The following is a 12,872-nucleotide window of genomic DNA, read 5'->3' on the forward strand; positions in this document are numbered from 1 at the left end:
TAGAAATATATTGTTTGTTAAATTTTCTTTAAAGCTTTATTATCAGAAATATTTAAGATATATAAATAAATACACTTGCAATTTAGGCCGGCAAAGAAGGCTTCTGTATTTTCAGAGGACGATAAAAAATGCTCCATTGGAATACAGTTTAATAGTATCATTATTGTATAGTTCTATATTGTATGAACTATGTTTTTTTGTGAAATTCTTTTATTTCGAACAAATTGTTGTTTAATAAAGGTGAAGAAGATATTTCGGAGGAATGTATGTCATCAAAAGTATCTGAACGATAAGGTGAAATAGGGAGAACCTTTGTTTGACCAAGGTTTGAATCCATTGCTAGACTACTAATTATTGTAAGATGTTGATCGTATATAGTCTGTGTAAAAAAACATTTTTAAGAAGATGTAAGCAAAATGTATAAAAATATTTTTGTAATAAGAATGTAAGAAACGAAATTATTTTCTTTACCGTGACCATAGTTTTATCCACGAATGTTCTGTGACAATGTGCATCGCTTGAATCGGATGGAAAATTCAACGCTGAATTAATTTGTTGTATTTGTTCATTTTTTCTCTTTATCATATATGCTCTATTTGTTGTTCTATATATATAATCTAGTTCGTCGAATGCATCTAACGCAGAAGCAAGTTTAGAATCACGAATCTTTGCATACTCGTCTTTTTCTTGAATTTCCTCTTTCCTTTTTAGAGACTTTATTATTTTTTCTTGTCTCTCTTTTATCATTTCAACAAACGAATAATACTGTTGAGTCATTAAAAAGATTGCCTGACCATCCATGCCAAGTGGGATGACACCAACTTGATCGAAATATCTAGAAATTTCTACCCACACTTGACCTAACTTTAATTTAAAATACAAATCTATATGCGATATTGTGATCTGAAAAGATATTACGTACTCAAATTTGATTTATATAAACAATAAGATATTAAAATTAGAGAAACTTTTCTCTATTATACTTACTCGATCTTCTTTTGGCAGATCGATGTACAATATTTTGTAATGCTCTTTTGCTATTTCGTATCTTTCGCTGTCCCTCTTGATTAATTTTCGAATGCTGTATATCTTTGATCTGACAGAACCAATCATATCTAGTATCGATGGACTAATGTCTCCACATAATTTTGTACCGTAAGTTTCTAGCCACTGTTGGTTACCCATTTGAGGAAATTCTTTATCTGTTGTAATCAGCAAATACTATGTGTAATAATTTGTAATAAACTTTACTTTGTTAATAAATGATTAAAATAATTTTGCAATTTGTTTTTAAGAGAACCATTGGGATATCTTTTAACTTTAATTCGAATTTCTTCCTCTCTCCATATTGTTGCTAGTAAAGCCATCAATCCTGTTTTCTTATTAATTCCTCTCCATGTACATAAATAGGGTCCACAAAAGAAATTGTCACACATATCGGTTAAAACACTAAGAAATAGGCATCGAGAGGGATATGGAACAATTTGAATGACATCAAGAATAATGTATACTGCACCATATTTGATAAATTTTTCAAGATTCATAGGACACCGTACTATACATTCCCAAATGTATGAACCTATTGCTAATAAAAGACTAAAAAAAAGTTTCTATATTATAACATCTTGTTAGAATTGTATAAGTTTTTCTAAAAATAAACATTACCGTTGATCTATCTGATTTTCTTGATCTTTTTGATATAAACACTGGAACAATAATTCCATAATAAATATAATACTTTGTTCTCCATACATCTCTTGGTAAAATTTTTGTTTTCTTAAAAGTCTTTCGAGCGAAATTAATACCACGGTTAAAATTCTTTGCTTCTTTGTTGTAATTTTCTCACAGTTCAAAATGCGATTAATCAGTTCTATAATATATTAAATATATGAAATTAATATATAATATCAAGACAGTAAGGAGATAAAGAATCAACGTTAATTAATAATTCATAAACAAAAAACTAACTAATCAGTAACAATGTTGTTCCATATTCTCGAAAATTTTCTAACAAAAATATGCTACCGTTTAAAATAATTGAACAGATTGTTTTCGTACAATTCATTATTATCTCTGTATCAAAGTTTGTACTTAAACTCCATTCCAATAACATCAACAATCTATAAAGATATGAAATTGTTTTGTATTATAAATGATAAACAAGAAAATTTTGTTCTAGTTCATCAAATCTTGTATACCTAATAGTACCATCGTATCTTACAAATTCTTTTGACATTTTGGGTGCTAATACAGCTAAGGCATTGATGGCGTACGTCCATAAATTCCAAAACTGAGATGCGCTCCAAGTAACTGTAGAATCTTCTTCGATACTTGGGTTGACTAGTTGAAGTATGGTTTTCATAACTTTTCTCTTCACCATTAGCTATTATAGATGAATGTTGGAGAATTACAATATTCTCTACAAATTGGTACAGAATATATGTAAAATAAAATACTTACAAATATACAAGCATCAATTTTTGCTAATTGTGTAACAGTTAATAATAAAACTTTTTGGAAGAATAAATCATCATTGGTTCTGCCAAATTTTACTATTTCCGAAAACACTCTTACTGTACCAGATTCAACTGCAACTAAAAACTTTACAACGTTGTCTGCTATACCGCTACTGACATAATTCCAAGAGGGAAAAGTAACCAAAAGTGCAAGAATGATGACTGCAATTTCGTTTCTAATCTTTATACTGTTACTTTGATATTGACTGTAGTATATTTGTTTTTCAAATGTGTAGCACAATCCCCTATATAATTTAAACTAATTTTTAATAAAAGTATAAATACATTGTATTATTTTTGAGCCCGTGAAAAATTTACCATACAGCGCAATGTACAGACTTTAAAGTTTTCTTTAAATGAACAGGTTCGTTTTTAGGAGAAAGAACAGATTTTATCAAGCTCCATAAAGTATTCATTATTAAAATAGTCGTCTGTTCGGTATATTCGCCTCTGTCTAGTAGCGAGTCGGGTGGTCGCGTGCAACGCAATTGAGTTGCATATGGAAGATCGAATCTAACAAGTATTATATCGAGTACACCTGCTTCTAGCATTCTGTGAGCTTTAATTAACATTGTAAAGATATATAAAAAGTATAAATTCTCCTAGGACCACTAGGTTCTTATCGACGTCTCAATTTTTTGGTACTTACAACATGTATACGAGACCGACGAAAGTAAAAAAATCAGTTCTAAAATTGTTGGATACGTATCTGGAAGAGAATTTTCTAATAGATTGGTCAAGATTATTGGCAACCTTGATTTTTCCATAGCTCTATGGCGATACTCGAGTTTTACTGTTGCAGCATTCGTCGAATTTGTCCTTAGTAACAAGGAACGAAGAGCTTCGTAGATCTTTAACGCTTGTTTATCGGTTGGTAAAATAGCAAGAAGATGTCCTAATAATGTAAAATATTGCTCCATTATATCTAAGGTAATTAAACTTTCCGAAGACTTTTCCAGTAAAGGCAACAAATTGCAAAGCTCCAACATTTGGTCTAAATGTAGCTCGTATTCTTTAATCGACGTAACATTTTTGGCCAAAAATGCTAATATTTTCATTACCGATGGTAAATCTTTTACTTTCTGAAGATGTTTTTAAGGAAAATATTACAAGTAATTAAACTATAAGAAATATTTATTTATATTTACAAAAGAATATAATACAGGATAAACGGTTTAACTAAAGAATACTTCTGAATAAAAATGATTGGTAAGGACATCAAAGGATACGTAGCCGGTACCTTCCGTTGTGCAAAGATATTCGTATAAAAGTCTACATATACGGGGTACGCTATTACACGTTACAGGGTCGGATATAAGTTCGTCTAACTTTTGCAAAGTATAATTTACATCCACTTGAAATTGTTTACCGAAATCGAATAATTCTTTCGGTAATTTATCAGTTTCAGGACACTTGCGGTTAATGTATATTGGACAATTAAATTCCTTCCAGACATCATCAATATCCAATTTATGAAAAAGTCGATCCTTGGATTCACTTTGTACATCACGGTTCATTTTGGATATTCTTCTAAACGCTATATTGCTTGTAAATATAATAAATTCATAAATACTTATAAGTACGATCGAATTTTACGGCAGATTGTTTTATTCACAATGTATGTAAATTGGCAACAAATCGGCAATCGTATAAAATATAAATTCTTCCAAAAGAATTAATCATATAATCGTATACGAATATAAATACCGTTGAAATTAGTAATAAAATGTTAACCTTTGTTTCGCTGTGACTGTCACGTAAAATTAACAGCAATATATCGAATATTCTCACATTATTTCCAACTTCACGAAAGGCACGTTAAAAAGTAGCGGACAAAATACGAAGGAAATCGTTTTCCAACCTGGTGGTACCCTCTGACGTAACATTCTTAAATTAAATTATAGATGGCGTTTAAATCGAACGTAGCGCCGACCGAATATTGCTTCAATTAAGTTCGAAAACTTTCTATGAAAAATATTGTTTATAAAATAATCGATTCTATCGATATTTATATAAAATTTTGTAAAATCAAGAGGAGAGAAATTGTAAAAAATAATATGTAATTTGTGGTTATGGTATCGAAAAATATTGCCCGCAAAAAGTCGATCGCCGTAGGATTCTTTCATGCACACGAATTCTTTGGATGTGTTTGGTTTCGTGCACGTGCAGGAGAGAGTTTGCAACAGTCGTCGACGCTGTCGACGGTAGCAAGGTGTGTGGTTCTTGTGTTTCGGTTTACCTGGATTTTTCACCGTATGTGATGAATTTGATTTGCAATGCACATCAAGCGTTATTATCGATATACACATAACCCCGGTTGCTGGTAATGGGTGGCAGTATCGACAGTTCCGCGAACAGTATTTCTTTTTCGTAACTATTCACGAATGCCTGGTATTTAATGTTTTCGATTTTCGATCGATACATCGAAGAAACATTAAATCGTAGAGGTATTCGTATTCGTAAACAGCACCGATTCGATATAACTCGCTTAATGGTAATTACAGTATTATTGCATTATAGAGGGCTTTCGTATGCAGTGCGTAGAAAGCATTGCATACTTCGTGCCAGAGCTGGTCACTTTCGAAATAACGTTATTCGAAATATTATTTTGGTTAACTCGTTACTCCGCTCGACGATTGTTTCGCGTTTGAATCGCAAATTTATATTTCAGTTTAAGAAGAAAACGTTGAAAATAACAATCAAAATCAAGATAACGAATTAACGAAGTAAATCAACTAAACGCGAATTTTGTTCTTAAAGTATAGTTCCGCGTATACGTACGAGCAGAGGCTCTCATTTTTATGCATATATACATCGCCCATCGTCGTACACTCCGACCGCCAAAAGACAATTATAATTTCACTCGTCGTTAAACCGAGATGAGTTTAAACTATTAAAAGGAACTCTGTTAACCGTTATTTCTTCATCGATGTTTGAAACGGTAAAATAATTAAACGGTGTTGCTATAAATTTTGAATAACAGGTTGTCGCGCGTACAGGTCTGGAATGTTGTTTAAAATTGTTCGTTTTTATGCAAATGCTCGAATTTGTTCGAACCTCTTGAAATATCATCGGTGCACGCTCGGAGAGTTCTATCGATCGCTGAAATTCGCATCGATCGAACATTTTCGAACGACGATCGAGCCAACCTCGTCGCGATCGAGTACCAACGATCAAAAAAAGAGAAGATTATTTTCTTGGAAAGCGATGTCGTTAGTTTTAGGAGAGACAACTGTTTGTCGAAAAAATGGAAAAAGAAACCGCGTGGGCCGTGGATCAGTGGCCGGAGCAGAGATAGTGGTCGTTTGATCGTCGCTCGAAGTCAATGTCCAGGTACACGGTCGCGGATAGTCGCCCTCTACTACGCTCGCACGTAAGACTGGTCGTGCGTGTATGGACTGGTTCGTAGTAGTCGCGACGCTGCCGAGAGCAGCTGAAGTGCGTGCACGTCGTTCTCTGTGATACACCGTGGAGTTTTTGCGTGTGTGAATTTCCTGCTGAAAAAATTTCGCGTACTCGTGGAAGGAAAGCGCGAGAAAAGGATTAAAGGATTAATCGACGAAGCTGGGCGTGACTCGCAATGTGACAAAACTGTGGCGACCTTGGCGGGACGGTGAGTGACCTTTTCGAATGGCACATTCCCGTGACTCGATTTTTCTATGGTGCTCGCGGCCGGTGCTTTCTCACGGGAAAAATACCTTATTAATTGGAACGACGACACGGCTCGGAACGAGTCTCCTCGACCAGAATTAGTTTTCTGCTTTTTGCTTTCAACCCTTCGTTTCGCGTTCCGATGGGCTAACGAGCGCGTTTCTTCTTTCCTTTGCTCGAAAGATTCAAACGAACGCTGCTACGGGAACGCGATTCGACGATTGTTTTCGTCGTTGCGAGCACTCGGCCGTGTTTCGAGGAATCGGAAAAGGCGCGGTATTTCGTTCTCCTACTCTCGACCGAAACTCTCCGATCGAGAAAGAAATCTTTGCGTAGACGATTCCCGTAAGATCGTAATTATTTTCAAACGACACGCTGTTTCTCGCTTCTCCGCGTGGAATAATTTACGGAACGCGGTTCGATCGATCACAGATACGACACATCGGTGTCCCGTTTAGCTCGGTTCTGCACCGTATCGAACGAGCACCTACGGATAAATATCGGGAAGCGTTTTCCAAGAAGGGAACATTTTGCAACACGAGCGGAGGAAGACCCGGCGAACGCGAAGCCAAGAAATACAGCGTTAGAAAAATTTAGATACGAGGCAATGCGAGGGGTTAGCAGGCTCGTTTCCCCGAGCCGGCGAATCAATATTTGGAGGGTAAGCGTCCCGACGACTGTCGGCGTCGAAGCTGCGGAACGTGAGTCACTCACCCCTGATTGCGAGGGAGAAAGAGAGAGAGAAGGATGACTTTTCTATTTCACCCTCTCTTCTTGTACCGTGCTCGAGTGGAGTCGATCCAACTCGCCGTTATGCGGGAAGACTGCAACACCGAGACGAGACGAGACGAGACGAGACGAGACGAGACGAGACGAGACGAGACGGAAGTTGTTCACAAATCTTACCGATTTTTTACCTCTGCGTACCATTTGATCCGTACAGTGTACAATTACACGAAAATTTCTCAACGTAGACATTTTCGAGGAAAGTATGGAGAATTGACGCGGTCCACCGTTCCTCGTTGGTCGTTGTTGAACGAATTAAGAAATGAACGCGTATCGAAACCGTCGCGTCGGGATTTCGCGTCGGTTTAATTAAGATAGTCACGAATTTTCGGATTCTCCGGCACAGTCGTAAGAACGGAACGTTAATTTACGGCCTTTAAAGACGCCCGTGCACGCATACGAGTGTAAAACGTATGCACCTAACTAAACCCGTTTGAGGGAGCCACACGGTGGGAACAGGTTCCATAAAATTGAGCGTTCTTCCGTAGGACTTTTATCTGCTGGCAGCATCTCTCTTCGTAGTCGCATGCTCGGAAGAATACTACCAGGCCCTTTTTCCGATTTTTACCCGCTAGAAGATACGAAGATAACGGAAGCCGACAATGGAACCTTCGGCTACCGGTCGATTCTCTCCGTCTTACCGAATCCCGAACGAATCGAAATATTCGTCCTCGAACTCGAAACGGTCTACGCACACTTGCGCGTATCGTTCCATCTATTTCGACGAGTAATCGCTTTTCGGAACGCGACGTAAAGTTTTCCGCAAGTTGGAACAGAGTTTCACGAAAACGGTAACAAAGAGTAAACGAACCGTTCGGAAAACAGTCGAGGTATACAAAGACGTTCGAAACGGCGGGAGGAGGGGACAAAGAACACGATCTTTGGAAATTCCTTTTCGAATACATTTAAACACGGAGATCCGACGCGACTCGACGAATAACGTTAGCAAAATAGTACAGTCGAAACTTTCGATTTCTTTTCCCAAGAAAACTTTATTTTCTTGTAAAGTTCAGATTATAATATCTAGTTTATTATAATATTTAGGGATCTCGCGTATCTAGTGGTATAGTAATTGTATATATAAGAATATAAAGTTCGAAGAAATGCGTATACAGTGATACGTCTTGATACGAACGACGACAGTGTCGCGTGGTCTTTTTGACTCTGGACTTGGAACTCGACTAAAAAGAAAAACCAAAAGGAAAACTGACATCGACATCTTGAGATAGTTGTTGCGTTCGTTCCAACACGTTTCTATCGCGATCGATCGCGATAAACGTAGAAAACAATTGTTCCACGTCCATCGCTTCGAATTCTCTCGAACACGCGTATCTTGCTCGTCGCGTTCGACGTTTGAGAATTATCGAACAAACTATAGTTTCACTCCCGAAGATTCGTTCGAATCGGAGGAAAAATTTGTTCCCGAAGAAACTGCTTCGGACGCGATCGCTGGCTACGATTCGAAGAGCAATGTCCGATAGTGGTTGAGAAATCAATGAAGCGTACTATACTACATTCGAGGATAGTCCGTCCGCGCCTCTCCTTTTTCCGATTTTACCGCTCACCGCTACGCGAATGTAGTTTCTCGTACCGCGTAACGGTTGTTATTGTAACTGCCGTGGAATAACGAAGCTCGTATTAGGTTTTCGTTCGAGCGGTTCTAGGTGAATTCGCCACTATTCACCGTAGAAACCACCGTTTCTCCGCTATTCGAATTCATCGGGCTTTAGCTGCAAAGTCATCCTCGTGGAAGGAAATCGTATTCCAAAGAAACAGTAACGGAGAGGAAACCGAAAGTGTGAAACGCGCCAACGACGAGCTGCGAAAACAATCGGACACGTATTCGATCCCGATCCGCGACTTTGACGAATCGTCTTCGCGATTCGTCTTCCACGTTCGCGACAGGAGCGGATCTATCGCGAAACCGACGAAGCTTCGGCTTCGGGCCCCCGCCTACGAAAATCTAACACGGCCTTTTTATTTTTTATTTTTTTTCTCTTATTTAATTCGATTACCATTCGGAGCTCGTTTCTACGAATATTTAGCTATTCCGATCCCAAGAATTTTTTCTCGGTAATTTTTCTTCCTTACAGGACCTTACGCGTGTACGTAATTTTTCACCGCTATAATATATTTCCGTAATAATATTCGCCTTTCTTAGAACGTTCGAAAAAGGAAAGGCCTCCCCGCGTTAATTAACCGTAGACCTCGATAAGTCCGTACGATAAGAAAATGCTCGATTCGTATCGAATGGAAATGGTTTCGAAAGCATCCGACACTGTAGTCTCGAAGAAAAAACAGGCAAGCAGCGCGAGAGCGTTCCGAGCCGTGATCTTGTACCTGACTGTTGCAACCTTCGATGCAGGAGAGCCGTGTACGTAGCTAGTTCAGGTTGTTGTAATAGGGTAAGTATGCGGCGCGTCTCGCGCGTTCGTTCCTCGGCGGCTCGAACGAACGAAGGAAGCCAACCTTCGCGAGAAAACGAACACTCTCTGCGTAGCTTCGACCGAAAACACCTTCGAGCTATCGAGGGACGTCCGGCCGCCTCTCTTTCCGAGGGAATAATTTGTCCCTAATTTTGGCCGACCTTGGCGAGTCGACCGAGAAACGCGCGTACCTAATCGCGATGAGTCGAGAATCGTGTATCGAGAACGCTGATCACGATACCGCGATAGTTTCTTTCGGACGTTCCGCATTTTGTAATTCTTTCGACGCAGTTCGCTAGCTTCGAAACCGATCGCATCGGCTCGGACCGAACGAGTAATCTTTTATTTGGAAAGTTGCTCGTTCTTTCCCGCCCGGTCTCGTTCATCGAACGGGGAAACGGTCTCTCTAGAATTTCGGTTCACGGATCAACGAGAATCAAAGGACTTGCCGCGTTGATGCCCGTTAGGAGTACAATCGGATAGGATTTAACGTGTCTCGCGTCGAATCGCGTGGAGAATCGTTGCAACTCTATTGCACGGTTTCGGGCACGTTGCACAATCTTCGCCGTTGTACGACTCTTTTGCTCCGACGCTACGGTAAACGATCGGTATTTATTGACCCGAAAACGGGGCTAAAATCGTGTAGGATTCTTGTTCCTGGTGGCTGTCGGCGAACGTTACGAATTTGAAAGGGAATCGACGATCACGGGGTCGAATCTCGCGCGAATCGACGCGGAACGGTTCGGTCCGTTGCATCGAAAAAAGTTAGCGAGCCGTGTAATCGAAGTAAAGACACGCGCGATCGCGACGAAACGTTAAATTCGATAATCGAATACCATCTGTAAACGGTAGTAAACACGTTTCGTGTCTTTATTAAAAGGGCCAACGAATCGAGCGAGCGGTTCGCTCGTTCGAGGTCGACTGGTTTCGAGATAACAGGGACTCGGATTCACCGAAAGATCTCGACCGTCTCGAGCGAAATAGTTTCGGTCGGGAGGCAGACTTTTCGACCGGTTATCTAGGCTTCCGAAACTACTCGACCGAGTCCGAAAAGTGCGGCCGTCGTTACCGGGAGGATCGGGACCCGTTTTCGAGTATAATTGGTAGGTTCGAATTCCAGAGCCGCTCGAGCCGTTTTCGCGCGATTAATAGTTCCTTCGCCGAAAGCGAACGATCGGCGCTCGAGCTCCGAGAAAATGGGTACCCTCCGTCGTAACGTGGACAATTAATTTCACGTAGCGGGGATATACGCGTTCAGGGGTAGGATTCTCCGGGTCGAAAGATGTTATCGATATCGCGCATTTTCCACTGGACGGTTAACCGGAATTTCACAGTCGGCAACGCGCGAGCGAGAACGAGCCTGGAATATAAAGGTGCGTGTGTGCACCGTCCACGGAATACATACCGGGCTGGAAGAATGCGTTCGAGCGTTCGAGAAGGACGCGTTCACGCTCCGCGCTCGAAATTTACTTCTCCGATGTCGCGATTCGGTGCGAAAAAAAGACGGCTTCCTCGTCCGTTGGTCTAGAAACGATTATTCCGGTCGTTGGGCGCGCAACGTCGACCGCGTTCGCTCGTTTTTAAGACGACGTCCGAAATAAATTGCCGCGGTACAATTGGAAGAAACGGCGCTTGTTCGCGTTTGATCGGTTATCTCGATAATTGCACGAATTTTCCGGCTTCGTTTCCAACGGTCGAGGTTCTGCCGCGAGCTTCCACGAGCGACGAATAAAATTTACCAGCCGACCTCGATGCACTCTTTATCCCCGTTGCCTGGCAAGGATCGAACCGTTTCGGTCGACGCGTATCCGTAGCGACTCATCGAGCAACTCCGAAGCCAGATCGTTTCGACGATACGCACGTTTTTCAGAGCGCTCCGCGCGCTGGTCTACGATTTCGTTTTTCAACGATCACGTTCGAGGATCCTTTTACAGAGACGTTGGTCACGAATTACGCCGGTTTCTGCGCGACCGTGGATCGAAAGCGTGGATCCCCGTCTCGAGCGTTGTACCGAGCAGCCTCCTCTTGGCCTCTTTGCTCGATTGGCTTTTTGCTCCAGCGCTTTTTTCCGCAAAAGCTTTACCCGTCGTCGCGTTCCCTCTCCGTTTCGAAGTTTAAACTCGCGCGGCACGCGGCCCACTCGTCCGGATCGGGTAGGACGTTCGATTCGTTTCGCGGAGAAAACGCGTCGTTCCAACGTCGCGTTACAACCCTCGCGCGATAAAAATGTTCAGAGTGAAATTCGAACGCGACGATACGGAAGAGAGCTGCAGGCCCTACGTTCGGAGATCGAGTTGGCCCGGTGTAAAGTACTTTCGACGGGAAGCAAAAGGTCGTACGCTTCGCGAGAGATGCAGCGCGATGCAACGCGACGCAACGCGATGCAACGCGATGCAACGCGGCGTCCCTGGGAATCTCTTTGGTCGTTTCTTTTCTCGTTTGGTTATTTTGTTCCGTGGAGGCTCGTAGCCGGTCGAGCTCGTGGTCATTGTCTACCCGGTGGTTGCGCGAGTGGTGGGTTCGATTGGTTCGTGCCGATGCACCATCCGTTCGGATTGGTCAAACCGGATCGGCTAGCCTCCGGGGAAGGAGGATCGGGCCGATGGGCTCTCGAGAGGCCTATCGTGCTCCGGCTGCGGTCAACTAGTCCCGCGATCTCGAGGACCGAGCGGCGATTTCTAACGCAATAAAACAGACGAGACGCGAAGACGCGAAGACGCGAAGACGCGAAGACGCACACTCATTGCGGACGGCCGCGTCCTTTGCGCCACGTATTACGTCGTACCGTGTATTCTTAAACGCGTTTCCACTCCTCGCCGTTGCGGACCTGCTTCCCCGCCGAGTACACGTCGGTACCTGTCCGTGGTCTGCAGCTTCGGCCACCGAATCTTTCGAACGATACACCGCTCGAAACAACTAGACGGTTACGTCGCTCTCTACGGATCGAAGACCGATCGATCACGATTTAAAGCTCGAATTTAACTTACTTGGCCGGCTTTAAATGCGATCGATTTTACCGCGCAATTATCGTTTAAACGCCAAACGTTATCGCCCCTGTTCACCGTTCCAGTCGGAGATCTGTTTCGCGCCACGTACGACCGACCCCGTCGGTGGTGCCGGAGTTCCAATCTTTCGAACAGAACGAGGTACAACGAAGCTTAGATTACTCGTTTTCGATGTCGAGATCTCGTTATCATCGAACGGCGTTCACAGTCCGCCATTCTAAACGCGGCTACCGCTCGAACGCGTAGAAAATCTTGCCGATTCTCCTAGCAATAAATATTCAATCTCTTCTTCTTCTTCTTCTTCTTTATTATCCGTACGTCTTGCTGGTTTCGTCGAGTGGAAACTGGCTCGATCCATCCTCGGGCCGGTGGACGACGATGGCGTTACGTCGGTAGACTTTCGTTACTTTGGAAAATCGTCCAAGTTCGACTTTCGTCGTACAATCGCGGGCAGAAAGTATTTACTCGGAAATCGAAACGATTCGACG

At 41.9% G+C, this 12,872-nt stretch overlaps 1 protein-coding gene across 4 annotated transcripts; it reads right to left on the bottom strand.

The window, feature by feature from the left end:
• Positions 1 to 5: 5 nt before the first annotated feature.
• On the bottom strand, positions 6 to 4,664 carry LOC143144093 (cilia- and flagella-associated protein 69-like). 4 transcript variants are annotated; one of them, XM_076306131.1, is made up of 12 exons: positions 4,251 to 4,664; positions 3,707 to 4,053; positions 3,166 to 3,598; positions 2,835 to 3,075; positions 2,461 to 2,761; positions 2,199 to 2,383; positions 1,969 to 2,120; positions 1,666 to 1,870; positions 1,301 to 1,596; positions 988 to 1,202; positions 472 to 903; positions 6 to 379 (listed from the first exon to the last, which is right to left on the bottom strand). In XM_076306131.1, exons 2-12 carry the CDS (start codon positions 4,031 to 4,033, stop codon positions 188 to 190), a joined length of 2,979 nt encoding a protein of 992 aa, XP_076162246.1. In that variant the 5' UTR covers positions 4,034 to 4,053; positions 4,251 to 4,664; the 3' UTR covers positions 6 to 187. The 4 variants fall into 4 exon arrangements, with proteins under 4 accessions (XP_076162246.1, XP_076162247.1, XP_076162248.1 ...); XM_076306132.1 differs by having other exon boundaries at positions 7 to 379; positions 3,746 to 4,061; positions 4,251 to 4,660; XM_076306133.1 differs by having other exon boundaries at positions 7 to 379; positions 2,026 to 2,120; positions 3,707 to 4,061; positions 4,251 to 4,660.
• Between the last annotated feature and the right edge of the window lie 8,208 nt (positions 4,665 to 12,872).

This window comes from Ptiloglossa arizonensis, chromosome 3, assembly GCF_051014685.1.
Source record: "Ptiloglossa arizonensis isolate GNS036 chromosome 3, iyPtiAriz1_principal, whole genome shotgun sequence".
NCBI lineage: Eukaryota > Metazoa > Arthropoda > Insecta > Hymenoptera > Colletidae > Ptiloglossa > Ptiloglossa arizonensis.

Excerpts from the sequence above, each read along its gene's own strand:
- LOC143144093 (XM_076306131.1), bottom strand. The coding sequence starts at position 4,033 with ATGAACCGTGATGTACAAAGTGAATCCAAGGATCGACTTTTTCATAAA. Across the intron at positions 3,599-3,706 it reads CCAATCATTTTTATTCAGAA|AAAGTAAAAGATTTACCATC; the intron begins GTATTCTTTAGT and ends AAACATCTTCAG. Across the intron at positions 1,203-1,300 it reads AGTTAAAAGATATCCCAATG|ATAAAGAATTTCCTCAAATG; the intron begins GTTCTCTTAAAA and ends TGATTACAACAG.